A 17445-nucleotide genomic window follows, 5' to 3' on the forward strand; every position below is an offset into this window, starting at 1 on the left:
GAACACATTACATTTACGCTGTATACATATTGTAGTAGCACAAATCAGACATTCTGGTAGTTTTGATTATATGTATGTTTTCAAAAATAAGTAGCTTCAGTTTTGCCCCATCATTAATTCTTCCTGCTTTGCTCTAAGTTTTTATCTTCCCAGAAAATGAAAAAAAAAAAGAAAAAAAAAAAAGATGTATACTTTAAAGATAGCTGCCAATTATCTCTCAGATTAAGCACCGATATGAAAAAGAAATCAGTCAAATTAAAGCAAGACTTTTAGAGCCTTAAATGCTGGAATGATAAGGCTCTTGTCTGGGGAGATTACTCAGACCCAGCTGCCAGCCACAGAGTGGTAGCATTTGGAAAACAGCCATCTTTAAATTACGGTTCATGGAGGGTGCTATTTGGTTATCATGAATACAGCTATGACAAGCATGCACTAAATACATAGGGTATGACTCACTGGCAAAAAGTAAAAAGTTAGCACCAGTGAACCACATAATTAGAATTTCTTAAAAACTGTCATATGGTTTTTGATGGAGGTGGAAAGTAGATTTTTTTTATATATCCGGAGGAGGAAAAATAATACATTTATTTACACCAATCAAACCAAATATTATGACCATCTTACTTATATGTGGTCCCCTACGCAATAATCTGATGTGGCATGTACAAAAAACATAACTGATGTATTGCTTTGGTCCACAGTATTCAATCAAGTACTGAAATTATTTCAGTATTTTGATTACAAATGATTATAAAAAACAAAAAAAAACAACTGGCCTTATCTTATTAAAGTCTAAGGTAGCATGGACCCTGTACAGCATAAACAGAGTGCCACAGGTACATGTGCCACAACTTGAGAAACATCACTAATTTTTGCCAAAAACATCACACACACCATAATGTTCTGTAATGACAAGACATCATTGAGGCATGTTATGGTCATGGCGGTTTGGTGTACTTTTGAAGTAATAGTACTTTTTTACTACATAAAGTACTCTCTTCACCTCAGGTCTATTGAGTCATACATTACACATAGGCACACAGGAGGACACACAGATACATACACCTGGGCCCTGGGGGGTAGTCCAGAGATCTGTTTCTGTACTGGGGGAGGTAGGGTTTTTTCACAGGGAATCTGCGATCTGAGGACCTCTGCAGATCGTAGGGTCTGTCTTGTTCTATGCCTGCAGGGAAATGGCATGAGAAACAGGCATGTGGTGATGGAGGGTGGAACTGGGTTTGAAAGGGACAGAGGATAAAACAGGACATATACAGTAATCATGCAGCAAGACAAACTATATTAGAGATGTCAAGGCTATTTTTCTTTAATAATAATTGTGCTCATTGACAATAAAAATGTTTAAAAAATAAAGACTAATTGAAAATTCTGATACTCTTCTCAAAATAATCATATTTGATACTGTGACATCAAGAGTGTGACATCAACAAGAGTTACAAATACAAATATTTTATGTAAGGTCTTTATGTGATATTATAGATTGTTTTAAATATTATGTGTGTAAGTAACAATTGCCCAAATAAAGTTGAACTGACTACTAAATGTAGTCAATTCAACTTTAAGTATGTGTTGTAGGAGCATAAATGTGATACATATATATATTTACAAATATATACACACAGACATACAGTATATATATGTAGTATTTGAAGCTGTTATAAAACAATTCCAACATATAAAAAGAGACTGACCCAGCATACATACAGCACACTATATGCATGTTTAGCGTAGACATAAACTAAAAGTGGCACATGCAATACCTATGTCAAATGAGTTGGACTTCCTGGTGTGATGGAATGGGATTGGGTTTCCACTATGTCCCTCTCCTTCTTCTAATCAGTACAGCATTATATTCATACAATTAGTATTTCATTGCTTTGTATGCTTTCATATTGTATATATCTTAAACTTGAAGCTAGTCACTGGATTCAAAATTCAAAATGTCCCACCTTGAATGACTCCAGGGCTCGCGCTCTCCGGCGCAGGGGGACTTCTGCTCTCTGCTCGTTCTTCTTGTAAATAGGACAGGTTTCTTTGGTCAGGGATTGTGTTTTCGCAAGGACTCCCGGGGGAGCTTTTGGACGAGGACATTTCCGAGGAGGATTTATCTTGTGATTGATCAAGACTGGTCTGTAGAATGAATCCAAAATGTAGTTAGACCTTGTGGATACACTTGGCCTGGTGCTGTAGTTTGTAAACTCACTTGGTTTGGAGTAATGGGATGTTCCGCCTCTGGTCCACTCCCTCTTTGCTTTCTATCACTCTGCTCCTCTTCTAATTCAAGTCGGCCTGCCTCTTCTGTAAAAACGCAGTGGCATAGCACAGTCATAAACTTAACTGAGCAAGAATGGGGACTCAAAATTGTAGCCATTTCCAGCAACTATGTGATGCTGAATAGGCCACCAACCCAGTCCTCATATTTATAGATTTGTTTCATATTTCTAGATGCAGGCACTAGTTTTACATGCTGGATCTCTTGCCTCTAGCAACACCCTGAGCTCCTCAAAAGTTGATAGCCATGAAAAAAGGCTGCTTATTAAAGGTTTAGACTGAGGTGAAGAGATTAAACCAGTACTTTTCTCTCTGTTTAAAGCTCATATTCTTTTCTGTTTTCCTTTGATTTGTTAGTCCAGATCTAGATTAGTTATTTACTACTACTAAGATGTAAAAATTAAACACAAAAAATAATCAAATCTTGCCTTTATAACTGTCTGCTACTATGTAGCCCAGGGGTCACCAACCCTGTGCCCGCGGGCGCCATTTCGCCCCCAAGCCCCACATGAGTCGCCCGCAGACCAGTTCTAAAAATAGCACAACTCACTGCATCTAAAATTTAATTTTATTCTGTTGCTATTTTTTTTATCACCCTTTCGTTTATATAGATTTAAAAATGACAATATCCTAAACATATGTTCATTATACGTGAAGTTTAGATAAGTTAAGGTGAACTTTGACCTACTCACTTCAAAGGTCAGTATTGTGCGCGTGACAAAACCAGTGCTCCGCTCGCGAGCGCTGTGAGGATGCGCTGAATTTCTTACTCCAAAACATGGTAGAAAATGAAGAGATCACTTTCACAACGATTTAAGACTGTAAAAGAAACCTGCGCGTATCTCATGTGCAGAGCGACTGTAGTGACGGCAAAGCGGCACAATGTGGAGGGACACTTCACTACGTCTCACAAACGCAGCTTTGGGTAAACAACAGGCTTTTTCCACGACACCGGTGAAAAAGTCACACAACGCAACCGAGATTTATTTAAAAATATGTAAGCTTATTTTTCTTTAACATTATATAATTGATAACTTTATGAAACATGGTGCAATGTATATTATTTATGTTTTGTTAAAAAAGGTTTGTCAATGGATAGTGAAAATGGGACACTTTTCCTATGAGATGTAGTGATTTAAGTGTCATCTGGAAATTTAACAATTACTAAGATTAGTAACGTTAAAGTGCTGAATACTGATATCTGTTTCCCTCCTTGCTCATTGTTGATAATTATTTTGAGAAATCATTAATGTGATCAGTGTCTTGCAACGTGATCAGTGTGTTCACATAGATGATTATCATTTATCATTGTTAATAATGTATAACTAAAGGCAAACTGAGCAAATGTGTTATTTCAGAAGAGCGGATCAAACTGGTAGCCCTTCGTATGACTCAGTGCCCATAAAGTAGCTCTCAGGTTAAAAAAGGTTGGTGACCCCTGATGTAGCCAATAGAGAGTTGAATAGTATGGATGATTCAAGTTCAGCTTTTGTTTGGGATAGTGATTATGGCTTACAGAAATAGGAATGTCATTTGGGCTTGAGAAGTGTAGCCAGATGGTGACAAAGAGGGAAGGTAGTCCACACAGAGGGGGTCTCACTCCCAGAAGGAACAACAGCAGACACTAAGGAAAATAATTGTAACTGTCTCACAAGCAAATGGCAACCTTGAAGAAGAAACAAGGAAAGCAGCCACAGCCAAATATCCAAGTAAGGCAAGTCTTAAGGAGTCAGCTCAAAGGCAAGAAGACCCAAAAGTTCCGGACCATACATGGTGGGTTCCATCCCAAATCCAGCACCCTGTGACTGTACACGAGCCGTAAGGAAGGAGGTCGAGGACTAGGGAGTTTGAGAGCCACTGTCCAGTATGACATAGCCAAGATCCATAAGTGCATCAAGGACAAAGACCCAACAGATGATGTGCTCAGCAAATGTCTCAGACAGTGGAGCGCAGAGGAAGAGGTTATGGAGCATCATGGGAGGACAGGATGTGCCACCGGAACATAACTGAAGTGGCTGATATCAAGAAATCCTACCAAAAGCTTGAGGGAGCTTGTTTGAAGGACAGCAGAGGGGCACTCATCCTGGCTGCACAGGAGCAGAACTTGAGCACAAGAACGATAGAGGCCCAGATCTACCACACCAGACAAGACCCAAGGTGTAGGCTGTGCAGAAAGGCCCCTGAGACAATCCAGCACATAACTGCATGGAGCAGCATAACCAAGTGACAGGTATAGTGTACAGAAACATCTGTGTAGAGTACGGACTGGAAACCCCAGGGTCAAGGTGGGAAACACCTCCAAAGGTTGTGGAGAGTGATAGAGCCAAGATCCTGTAGGTCTTCCAGATACAAAGTGACAGAATGGTGATGGTGAACCAAATGGACATTGAGGTGGTGGATAAACAACAGAGCAAAGCCGTTGTGGTGGACATCGCAGTACCAAGTGATGTGAACATCAGGAAAAAGGAATATGAGAAACTAAAGAAATACCAGGGGATCAAAGAAGAGCCGGAGAAGGCCTGGAAGGTGAAGGCATCAGTGGTGCCCGTGGTCATCGGAGCACTAAGGGCAGTGAGTGGCTACAGCAGACCCCAGACTCCAGTCCAGAAAACTATTCATATCACTATTCACACAAAGGTAAATTAAGTTGTATTAGTTAAAGTATATACTTTTTACTTTATGAATTTGCCCTGTGTAATTTTTCCAGCTTGTTTAAATATAGTTGTAAATCTATAGCGTGGCATTAAATGGTAAGGATAGTCATATCTGCTCAATGATGCATTACCTAAACTTTCCTGTAGGTGTCTCTGTCTCATAACAGACAGACTGGGCTTAGTGCAGTGAGAAGACTCTGCTTTCGAGACACTTGCAACGCCACCACTGCTCTTCCTGTCCTCCTCCATGTCTGAATGTACATCAGTGAGAGGGACGATTCTCTCCTGACGGCCCGGCTCCATCTGCCTGTCCATCTGCTGCAGGGGCGCCCCCATGTGGCCGTTGGTTCTGCAGTCCACAGGGGGGTCTGAGACTGTGGTGAGGGGTCGGTCCAGATCTGGGTCTGAGGGTTTGGTGTCACAGGTGCTGCTGCCGTCCGAGTCCTCGATTTCAGCCCCGATGCAGCTGTACACCATGCTGACCAGGTCTGTGGACTGGACAAGGACAAACGAGGCAGAATTAATGAGCCCTTTTCATAGAAGCATATTTTTATTTATGTCTATTGGATTCAGCGCTGAAACCCTAAACCTATCACACAAATCAAAAGCAGAAACTGTCGTTTGGGCAGAGCCGTTAATGAGCACAGCAAGAAATGATTGAGTGTGTAATGTCATGCTGAACGGGCAACTGTGAGCAGATTGTGTGTTTCCCGGTTAAACAACGAAATTTGAAACTAGAAACTGTATGTCTTCCATAATTAATATAAATGTGAAATAGCACGCAACATCTTGATCTTGTAAACCTTAAATTGTGTCTTTTTGGCACAGATTCTTTTATCTTTTGGTTTGTCAATCATTTTTATATGAGAAAGGCTTTAAGCCAGATACCTCTGTGACAACCCTTATCATTTATAAGGGGCTGGGACCAACACAAAATAATAACCGACTCCGGCTGTTAGTCTTATTCTAAGGGACACATGTGACAACACAATGGTCTTTATTCTTCACTTTGTTGGGATAAGTACTGTAAAAGAATGTATAAAAGTGATACCTGTCTTTGTATGAGGCAAGGGGGGCTAGCTGTTCTTATCCCATGTGCAGGTATGCCCTGTGTGGGCCAGGGAGACGGCATGGTCCCATTTTCTCCTGGGAAAGCACCCTCCGCCCGTCCCATGTCCTTAGGGTGCTGGATCATGGAGTAAATATTCTCACAGACACCACTGATAAAACAGACACAGTGAGGCGCATTACATCAAGTGAAGAAAATAATCAGCTACTTTACTAAAAGTCGATGTCAGCAAAACACCATGACAAATATGGATAGATTTATCCAAGATATACTATTCATGTCTTTAACAACATGTAGTTTATTGCAGTTTGAGAACACAGGCCATTATTAGCAAGAACTATTGCTTTGTGTAGATTGTGTGAGAGTGAGTCATAACCTTTAGCACAGCAACTGGTGCAGCACATTGCATCATTTAACCTTGTCGTAAGTTTTACATTGAACACACCTCTGCTGTTGAGTTTGTGTGAATCTTCGGAAAGTTAAAAATAAAGCGCTTTTCTACTTAGGTATTCTTCCTTAATAATTTTTCAGTCTTTGGTGGTTATGTAAGAGCTGTCTTAATGTATCCTTGGCATTAAACCAAGGCATCAAAATAGTTTGAAGTCCAACACATTTTCTGTTACTGAAATATTTATTAAGTTTTAAAGACACGTTAATTCCCAGCGCTGGATAAATTTAATAGCTGTCTCAGTCTGGGCCCACTTGACGCACTGACAACTTCTTCTCCCTGCATTGGCTCGAGCTGCTGTTCTGCATGCTTACTCTGAGTCCTGATTAGAGATGGTGGAGTTGCGATTCTTGCGAAAGCCTGAAAAAATGGACAAGACACTGCGCCGCTTTTTCCTCCTCAGTGACTGCGAGTGATGAAGGTCTGACAGCTGACTATAGGAGAGAGCAGAAAGATGAGGAGTTTTTTTACTAAACAGGAAAGATTAAAGGGAGAGAGAAATTATGGAAATGCCATACATACAACCACCCAGAATTGTGGAGAGAAATGTACTGAATTATTCTGGGTGGCATTTTTGTTAGTAGTGTGCATATGATACTAGAACTACAGACAGTCAGATGAGGTGAGGTTTGATCTCTAGATGCATTTGTTAGAAACAAGGAAAAGAAGCAAGTTTATGGATTTGGGGGAATTTGGTAAAAATGATCTGTTTAGAGTCCTGGCTCCCAATTTCTACTGGAAGGTTTCTGGAGTCTTCATTGTCAGTATAAATGTGCTGCACCTGTCTGTATTTATTGCAGGCTTTCATCACTCTTGTTTACAATTGAAAATATTTGCCTTATGGGGCAACAGTTAATGAGACATATACTGGATTATTACTAAAGAAGTTACCTGTCGGGTAGAACTCTCTTGCTGTAGAAATCTGGCAGTCCATCCTCAAGCATATTAACTCCCCCGTTCTCTGAGGAATGCTAAACCACAACAATGGAAAGCAGCACAATCACTGATCAATCCGCTGTGTCAACAAAAAGCTGAAAGGCAGACAAACGGTATTATCATTTCAAATGCCTGGCTGGCACCACCTGATCCACTGCCAACACAAGTCTATGTGAAGAACAGCTCCTCCTCATGCTGCCCTAACTGAGTTTGTAGCGTTTTGAAAGAGCTTTTACCAAGTCGCAAAACAAACAAGCAGCAAGTCAGAGGGTGCCCTGCAGCCCCTTAGGGACAGCACTGCATGATTAACATTGAAGTCTCACACACACATGCAACAGCTCTCTGCTTAAAAGGAAGCTATTTTTAGAAATGCCATTGGCAAAAAAGCAAGATGAATAACAAGTTCACATTAAAGTGGGAAAAGATTTGAAACCACTCAAAAGTAAACACAAGTCACTTTCTCACCTCAGCTAAGAGGAAGACACAGCTATTCTATTCTGAAATGAAACCTGTGGTTGAAAATGGCTGCTCTGTCAAAGGCTAAAGCACAGCAGTGATCAAAGATCTTTATAACAGTAAAATTATCAGCTCACCAGGTCAGAATGCAGGTGTTCCGCTCGATGCCTGCGTGGGGGCCGTGGTCTGACGTGGGTCACATGACGTAAAGGTGAGCCGTTGGTGGGAAGAGTGGACAGACACTCCCAGGACGCAGAGTGGGCCAGGGCAGCAGCATTTGAGGGGGCTGGAGCAGACGGGACGGGCGAGGAGCTGGGGTCATCACCTAAACCTAGACAAAAAATGCAGCAGACATTTTATAATTTATTTACTGAATTGTAAAGTTTTGAATGGAATGACTGATGTGTTCATGCAATGGTGAATAGTATAGATTATCATTATTTAGCTACATATATTATTTAAACTGAATAATAAGGTTCTTACTTAGTCTGGTGGATACTGGTCGAATTCTTCTAGTTCTTGAACTACGTTTCTTGATAGCCATGGTATCCTAAGGTCATACAAAAAAATCATAAATGCATAAAATTGTAAATCATATTTGAGCACCTGTAAGTGATAAATAAGAATAATGAATTATTATTGCACACAATGATCAATGAGCAAGTCCACAGAAAGTTCTTAACAATATAGAACCTCAAAATAAAAATGTTAAGTTTTTCAAAGTTGGAACCAAAAAGTAACTCTAACAAATTAGTCTGGATTGTTCACTGTATATTATAACATTTAATAGGGCACTTACTATTCCCAGGCTGACTCCAAAGTCCTCATCGGGGAAGTCCAAAGCCTCTACGAGCCTGGACTGTCTGATGGTGCGTCTCCCTGTCCCTGCATCGTCCCAACGCTTGACTTGTGACACCTGCCGCAGCTAAAGTATAATACACACAGAGAGCGGTGACATAAGGACTACCAACCTTCAACACACTCAAAGAGAAGTGCCCTTGTACCAAAAACTGCCAGTACAAAGCAGCTGCTGGCACTGCTCTGTTGTTTTCTGTGTCTATATGAATAAAACACAACTCCTTGAAAATCAAAGCGGCTTGAGACATGATAGAGGACAAACCACCGCTGCTACAAAATTCAGAGAGGAGAATGAGATATAAAAGTGAGTGGAGGTGAGGGGAATACAAAACAAGAGATAGGCAAGGGCTGCTGTATCCAAAAAAAAACAAAAAACTCTCCGTATCTTGTGTTCTTACTGTTCCTGTATCTTAGGTTCTCATTTGTAGTCAGCAAACCATAAAAATGATCAGTCTATTTTTATAGAAACACTTCACTTTCATAAAAGAAATACAAATAAATAAATAGATAAAGAATTTAATCACGAAAAGCAAAAATATAAACGCTAAAATCTCTAATTGCCATATTTAGCTGGTGTTGTTAGTTTGATGTAAGTAATTAACAAGGACCTTGAAGATACAAGTCAATAATAAATGAGTAGAAACGGCTCTGAAGCTTTGCTGGGGCAGTAGCTGTATTAATATAAGCAGCAGTAAAAGTAATAATTTGAAATTGTTCCCAAAAAGGTGCTTCTTACTTCTTCTTAATTCTTAACAGACAATTAGAAAGTTAGTTTAGTTTTGTTGCAATGATTTGGCACTTTTATATAAAAAAGTTTAATAAGTTTACTTTAGTGCATACTATACATTTTTCTATTACTTTTAACTTAAACTTTCTATGATTACTTTTTCTCCAGTTGTCGAAAGTCATTCAAGTTTAGAAATGTTGTTTAGCTCTTTCGTATTGGAAGTTAATTATATTATATTATATATAGTTTATTTATATAGCTAATTTATAGAAGAAAAAAAAACTTCAACTACTTCTACAAAAAAGCATGCATTTAAGATATATTACCAGTACCAGGGTTTTATGACTGGTATAGAGTTCTTGAAGAATCTGATCCACTATTGAGTTGGTCAGATAGGACACCACAGACAACTTCACCTCCCTGAAACGCAGTAAAAAAAAAAAAAAACTTCAATGCATTTTGTCTGAATCAGAACTCCTTGAACTGGCTCTGTATCTTACTCCAGGGCTTTGTTGATGTCCTCGGCTGCTCTCTCCATCAGGGCGTTGCGAATGGAGGAGCGGGGAATGGACACTTGTTCAGAGATGGACGACAGAGGGGGACTGAGCCTTTCTGCTGCTGCACATGACATCGGGCACAGCTCACGGCACAGAGACACCATTGAGTCCACCACAACCTGGATGCAAACAACAAAGTCATGTTCTGGGTATATAGCTCAAAAACATTAAATTATTCATACACAGCTATCATCTCCATTGTTCAGAATGTTATCTTTTATTAATGATAAACACAGGCACTAGTAGTCCTTTTAAAAGTTAAGAGCAAACACATAATATTGGTATTAAGGGAAGTGGGTAGGGCATGACAAGATACATTTATCTAAGTTATATTTGGGAGAAATGTCTTATTTGTGGATCATTTGTGTTCCTTCTGGAGTCATCTAGCAAATGATCTGCCTCTGATCATCCTATGTGTTGGATGCTGTTCTAATATTATAACAAAATACTGTTTTTATCAAATGTATTTCAACATGGTTATGGTTAAACATCTGTTTAATAACATGTTGATGTTCAGTATCATGGTAAATGGTATCTATAATAGTTGTAGTGAGAAATTCTTACCTGCAGTTCTTTGTCAGCGGCCTTGGCCAGCTCTCCAGCAAGTGTGTCCAGTCTCTGTCTGACTGGGCCATCCACAGACAGGACGTGTGCCAGCTCACACAGGGAGGGGTACAGCTGAGAAGGAGGGAGCAGAGGAACAGCAGTGCTCAACAACAAGAGAATGCAAACTGTAACAAGACACTGAACTCAACAGAGGAAAGAGGTTTGAGCTGATGAGCTGATGACTTGGTGCCTCACCGCTCTTGAGTTTCGGGCCTCCTTCAGGATCTGTCTGGCCGTCTGGACATCTTCTGTCTCATCACAGCCTTTGAGCACACACACTTGCTGCTGCACCCGCGAGCACAGTCGTTCCATCACCTGATAAAACACAAGCTACTGTCAAAGCCATTAACTTTACACCACAATCTGAATCCTAACCTACAGGGCAGCACATACCTGCTCAGCAGTGCTGGTGACCAGGCCCTGGTGGAGTCTTAAAGCCTGTTTCTGAGAGAAGCGCTGAGTTTGGTTGTTCCTCAGCAGAGCGCGCTGGATCTGCCTCACACAACATTAAGAGAGAAAACAAACAAGACAGAAGAGTGAAGATGACAGGTGTTTAGAGAGCTCATGGAGGAGGCAGGAGATGGGTCCATTTGCATCGTAATGAGGAAAAAGAGAATCTGACAGAAAAGAAGGTGGGCTTTTTTTATTTTTCTGGTTGACTCAGCGGGTGGGAGCTCTTAATTATCTCATGTGAAGAAAAAGGTTTGGTTTGTCTTCATACCATTTAGACATGTCTTAAGCCAGGGGTGTCCAAACTATGGTCCAACCAAATGGGGCATTTCAGCCAGGTTTTGTTGACCCTTAGGCTGAAATTATCATATTTTTACTGCCAATTTAAGTAATTCTACTACTATAATGTCAGACTGTATTTTAATACAGACAATCTAAGCCTTAATAAAGATAAAGTGGCTAAGTAAAAGCTAAGTGAAATGCATTCATCTGAATTGCTCAAGTATTGACCAGCAAACTGTTCCTCTTCAATATTGGCCATAAATACATACATTCTAGGCATATTTTCTGAAAATATAAAGGCTGAGAAATACTGTGCAAAGAAAGAATGTTATCATAAGATTTCATTTTCTGCTACCCTGTTTTTTAATTTGTGCTTTTTTAATTGGTTACTGGCTGATAGCTAAGACAGCTGGGAAAAGAGTTTGACAAGCAATGTAAACAGTCTATTAAAGTGCTGCTTCCAGGCCAAGCAAAAGAAAATGTAATTACCACTGCTAATTAAAAGTGATCACAACATGTGTTTAAAAAAGCCCAACATATTGCAGTTCTGGCCAAGGCTATGTTACAGTAGTGGTTACACCAACTGACCAAGTATTTTAAGATATAGTAGGCAGATACATGGCAGGCAAGCTTTAGGTCCTTTAAACTTTTCTGGTGTGGACTTTAAATACAATTGTAAGTTTACTTGAAAATACTATAAACTTGAATCACATAAAAGATAATGTTTCAAAAGAAAAATAGAGTTTGACAGCTGTACAAGCAAATTACTGATGAACCACCCACTGCTATTTTTGCCAGCAGCTACTTTGAAAGACAAATTGCTCAAATCAGTTAAATGGAAAGTTACAATAAACTAAAACTCATTATAGCGCTGTCAAGACCTGATGAAGAATTACAAATGTGTGTAGTTTAACCCTTTGCAGGGACGTACATCAATACATTTTGCAGAGGAGGTATTTCAGTAGTTCACTACAAAAACAGCAACCGTAGCTCAGTTGGCAGAGTGACAGTAGCTCAGTTAGTAGAGTGTTTGTCCACTGATCCATGATAGATGATAGAGTGTTTGTCCACTGATCTGAAGGTTGGTGGTTCAAATCTCCAGTGTCTGCGTACACTGGTGTATAAATGTGTGTGAATGGGTGAGTGGTTCCTTGATATAAATCATTTTGAGTGCCTTGAAGGCGGAAAAGCTCTGTATAAAAATGCGACCATTTACCAAAAAGTAAAATGAGGAGAATAAAAAATGACCACTACTCTATCTAGCCACAAGGGTACACGAGCCAGTGCCAGTTTATGCATGGTTGGGCTTGTGTGATATTGTGACTTTCTAAAGAGCATATAGTATAATATTGAGATAGTAGGCAGAATTCTATGGTGAATTTGCCTTCAAAGTTTTTGTGGTTAATATTTCTGTAATTACTGAGCATATGCAAATGAAAAAAAGTTGAGAAATGTTTTTTTTTCACAATAGTTTCTTTCTTTATTCTTTCATATAGTCATTAAAGGGCCATATTGTACTATTTTCTGATCTTTGTTATAATGTAATGTCCTCATTACAAACATACCTGGTGTTGTGTTTTGTTTCATTCACACATATTTAACACACAAACTCTGCACATTTAGGCTGTGTTCTTCTCTCAAATGAAAAACACTCTGTTCCACCTTGTCATGTGCTCCTCTGCATTTTTAAACTCCATACACCTTCACTAGAATCATTTGGATGATTTCAGACCTTGAATTGCCCATTTATTCAGAACAAAAGGTAAAAAGGTAGCTGTTAACTTGGAAACTACCACTTCATGACATCACAAGGTGGAACAGAGCATTTTGAGCTTTGGAGATGTAGACAAACTAACAATAAAGGGTTACTCAAACATGCGTGAATGAAACAAAACACAACTCCAACCACAGGCATGTTTTTTGTGGAGGTAGTAACATTATAACATAGTTTAAAGCTCACAAGAGTAAGTTTTGTCTAATATAAGACCTTTATACTATACAATTAATACCCAACCCCAGATTTGTGAATTTTCAGTTTAGATATTTTGACAATATTTGACCTTTACCTCCAAGAATTATAGACTCCATCTGTTAAGCGCTTGAGCGAAGAAGTATATTCAACATGTATACACTACCCAATCACTGCCCACTGAGATACGCGCACTATACAGCATAAGTATTCCACTAGTTATCAAGCATAATCCAAAATATATAAGTTTTTCTTGAACTGTGATTCATTAAACTAAGGTGAAATTTCCCCAGTTCGCTTCAGAGGAAAATTGACAGAAACATTTTGTCCTCACCTTGGCCAGAGCTTGTTCGGTCTTCTCGGGGGCACTGCGGTACGCTTGAGAGATGTCGCTGAGTGGGAGGGGCATGTACTGCAGGGTAAAATTACTAATATCACAAACAGAGAGATGAAGAAGGAGGTGGAGAGGAGGTTAAATGATTTATACCTCTGCCATGGTAATAAGTTTGATGTCAACAAGAACACACAACAACACCCAAGGCACTTTTACAGTTGTTTTTGAGTTTGTAAAATGATAATTCACCCACATCCCCTTGTTTTAAGTCTGGGAACAGCAGAGACAGAAATAATAATGAACGGCAGCAGCGTCAGGAATATGATGAAATTGTGTGTAATAGTAAACATTGCACAGTCATAATGTGTAGAAGACAGGATCAAGAATTTCCTTTTATGGCCGTCTCGTGAATTGATATGCGTACATAAAGATCTTCAAAGCTACGTTTTGGGTGTGTGTGTCTTACTGCTCCATCGCTCTTGCCACATCCTGGAAACCGGTCGCCGTGGTGTTGTTACGATCCCACATCACGCTCCTAAGAGGGATCAAACCAAAGATAAAAGATAAGACACAGAACTGATGCTTTTGAGACATCCCAACACTACCACCAAAGCAGAGATAGTATTTTCTTTTCTTCATGGCAGTCCCAAGATATCAACTGTAACTTTTACCAACACAACAAGGGAATTTTACATTTGTTTAAAAAGTGTATTTGTCTACTCCTCCAGTCCTCATTGTCAAAACAGTGCAACTTCAATTTAGTTGTTGAAATAAATTTCCCTGCCATAAAACCTGCAGCATATGCACTGCCATATGGGGAGGGGTTTGAACTTACCCTATATCAAACTTTGCAGTAAACTGGCATGATATTAAAGCAGACTTATTATGCAAAATCTACCTTTTAGAGCTTTTAACCATGTTATAGTTGTTTCCCGTCAACATTTACTCACCCAAAGTTGTATTTGGAGTGATTCACAAATCTCTGAGCAATCTTTAGTCATTTATTTTCAATACGCCATATTGCGAATCAATCCGTGTTTTCACTGCCACGAGCACATGCTCTATTCTCTCTACTTACTGTGTTCTCCAATTTTATTTTCTTAGTCGTGATATGTGGAGGATTCGGTAGCACCAGCAGTAGGCAATTTTGTACAAATGAAAAAAAAAATCTGCGGCTTGCTATCCAACAGAGGTGCCAATGCTTTTTTTGTGATGACGTTTACGGAGACGTCAGCTCCCAAAGGGCACAGCGGACTTGTTTCTTTTATTAAAATGTTTTAGATTAATATTGCAATTTAAAATGTTCAGATTATAACATGATGATCCACGGGTGTCATAGATGATAGCTAGGTCTTCTTTAAAGGTGTACTATGTCATTTTTCTGGTGGAGGGTGGCCCACATGCTTGACTCTGAAATTATTGCTTTGCCTTGAATATTTTATGTATAGCATTATCTAGAATTTATTATTGATTTTATTGATTTCATTTGCTTGTTTTATTTGATTTTATAGTTTTATTGGTAATTGTTTTATTGCTTTTATATACATATTTATTATTTTCATTTTGCTATTTGATTTTAGTCTAAATGTTGATTTATTTAACTAGTTTTTATTTATAATTTATTGTGAAACACTTTGGAAACTGCATTTGTTTGTGAAATGTGCTATATAAATAAAGTGGATTGGATTGATTCAATTACAGGGATTTGTTGTTTAAAACTGCCTTGGAATCTTGCATTCTCACTGTGTGGGATCTCTTCTCCATAGAGCTGTCCTGCAACTTGGTCTCCATGGAAATCAGCAGGTGGCTGACACGCCATCAAAAAAGTTATATAGTCCAACTTTAAGTAGCAAAACGTTAATTTATCAATAAATGTAGTCTGCTTAAGATTTTAAGTACGAATATTTTCTTAAGGTTTCCCTTGATATGTAAAATGAAAAAGGGCATAACAAAAATCAACATGTTTTTACCCAATAGCTGGAAACTGTGAGATAAAACTCCAAACCCACACAAACTTAGTCGCAAACAGTTCGACCGCATCCCCAAATTAGGGATGCATGGACCCGAGCCATAAAACTAATGAGCTACTGCGACTTCAGAGCAGCATCATCCCACACTCGCCTGTCTAACTCCAGCTTCTAATACGTCACTCTTTCCTTTTATCCATCTTTACCTCCATCATTTCATACCTCTGCCCTAGATCTTCCTCCAGCAAACCCCAAATCACACACCCCAGGAGGTCTGTCCATCCCATCCAACTTTCCTCCATCGTTCAGCATATCCAGCTGAGTTACTCCTACACACACATATACTGTTCCTGCTTGCGCTCCTTGTATGTTTTATTACTCCTTTCATCGACTCACAAGGCTTTAACGACCCAATATTTTACAGAATTTCTTATGTAAAACTTTAGAAAAGAAGGACCTTTTCACATTTGGAGAAGTTAAAGACTATGTACTTGACTTTTATTTCTTATAGTTCAGCAAAACACCTTTCACTCCTTGGGTTTCAGAGTGATGAAAAATTTAGCACTGTTGCCATAGCAATTAACGATTCCTCTCAAAAACTATATCATTTGAATGGTGAAATGTTTACAAAATGTCACCTGTATCAGCCATTTGTATAGTATATAGTATATAGTATATAGTATATACTCAATGTTATTGAGTATAGGTTTCTTAACTAACAAAATGCCTTTTAAAACAAAGAATAAACTGGCAAAGACAGACAACTTTATCCAATTAGAGTGCAAACATCAGCCTGTAACTTCACCAGATGTTTTTTTGTGTAATTGCTGTAGTAGCATTTGTATTGAAGTGTAAAGTTCAGGTGCAAAGCTATTGTTGTGCTAAAAATTGCAATCTGGTCAATTTCGATGATAAGGCAAGCGCATTTTAATTGACAGGTCCACAGCTAATCCTGTGGCAGTAAGTGCGCATCGTAGTGAAGAGGAGTGACTTGTTTAAGTGAAAGCTCTGAGTCAGGGCCATAGCGCGTCTCTTTATGCCTCCTCATGTGTCCAGCTCTATAGTTAATCTATAGCTACAAGTAAAAACAAGGTCAAGAGTAAGAAGTTCTTACTCTTAGGAGTAAGAAGTTCTTAGGTCTATTTAGGAGGTACATTGTACTTGTTGCTAACAGAGGTGAAAGAGAAACTTTCTTTTAATTGTCAGTCTCATTCTTCACTTGCCTGAGTGTGGTGTTGATCTGCAGAGCCTTGCTGAGCATCTTGGCGCCTGCGTCCTCCAGACCGTTCCCACTTAGGTCCACCTTTCTCAGGCAGGTGTTAGAACCCAAGGCATTGACCAGCACAGTGCCCTTCTGACGCAACCTCGAGTCAGCGAGTGAGAGGGACTGAAGAACCTGAAGAATGGACACATGAAAGAGATGGATAACTTTAAGAATATACTACAACATAGAATATACCTACTTCATTAATTTTACAAAGAAGAATCTGACCAAGTCCTTTATATAGTAAATGGCTGCTCAAACCCTATTTGTATTTATTTAAGACATAACTGATTAAGGTGCACATGTAAACACTCTAGTGGAGGTTCCGCCATCTGCTTGTCTACAGGGACGTGTTATTGTTTTTTGGGGGGAAGATTTTGGGGAGTAGAACAAGAGTACATATGATTAAAACACAGAGTACAGAATCAAATTAATACTTTTTTATGATTACCCAGTTTTTGTAATTGACTGGAGATTTAAAACTGTAATAATTGCAAAGTAACAGCCCTGATGAAATATAGTGTAATTTAGGTGAATGCAACATCAACATCTTTCCTCAGGCTACTACTTTTGTAAGTA

At 39.1% G+C, this 17445-nt stretch overlaps 1 protein-coding gene across 1 annotated transcript in view; it reads right to left on the minus strand.

Moving 5' to 3' along the window:
• carmil3 (capping protein regulator and myosin 1 linker 3) overlaps positions 1-17445 on the minus strand; it is a 63449-nt gene that overhangs the window by 1089 nt on the left and 44915 nt on the right. Inside the window, exons 21-39 of the mRNA XM_055228598.1 lie at positions 16826-16998; positions 14102-14170; positions 13636-13729; positions 10994-11092; positions 10796-10915; positions 10559-10672; positions 9938-10113; positions 9764-9857; positions 8652-8777; positions 8336-8402; positions 7990-8183; positions 7352-7431; positions 6775-6894; positions 5995-6163; positions 5075-5438; positions 2222-2316; positions 1968-2148; positions 1779-1850; positions 1064-1183 (exon numbers count right to left, since the gene is read on the minus strand). Of these exons, the coding sequence (XP_055084573.1) occupies positions 1064-1183; positions 1779-1850; positions 1968-2148; positions 2222-2316; positions 5075-5438; positions 5995-6163; positions 6775-6894; positions 7352-7431; positions 7990-8183; positions 8336-8402; positions 8652-8777; positions 9764-9857; positions 9938-10113; positions 10559-10672; positions 10796-10915; positions 10994-11092; positions 13636-13729; positions 14102-14170; positions 16826-16998 (2527 nt within the window). The remainder of the gene's footprint in view (positions 1-1063; positions 1184-1778; positions 1851-1967; positions 2149-2221; positions 2317-5074; positions 5439-5994; positions 6164-6774; positions 6895-7351; positions 7432-7989; positions 8184-8335; positions 8403-8651; positions 8778-9763; positions 9858-9937; positions 10114-10558; positions 10673-10795; positions 10916-10993; positions 11093-13635; positions 13730-14101; positions 14171-16825; positions 16999-17445) is intronic.

The sequence above is a fragment of the Periophthalmus magnuspinnatus genome, chromosome 17 (assembly GCF_009829125.3).
Source record: "Periophthalmus magnuspinnatus isolate fPerMag1 chromosome 17, fPerMag1.2.pri, whole genome shotgun sequence".
NCBI lineage: Eukaryota > Metazoa > Chordata > Actinopteri > Gobiiformes > Gobiidae > Periophthalmus > Periophthalmus magnuspinnatus.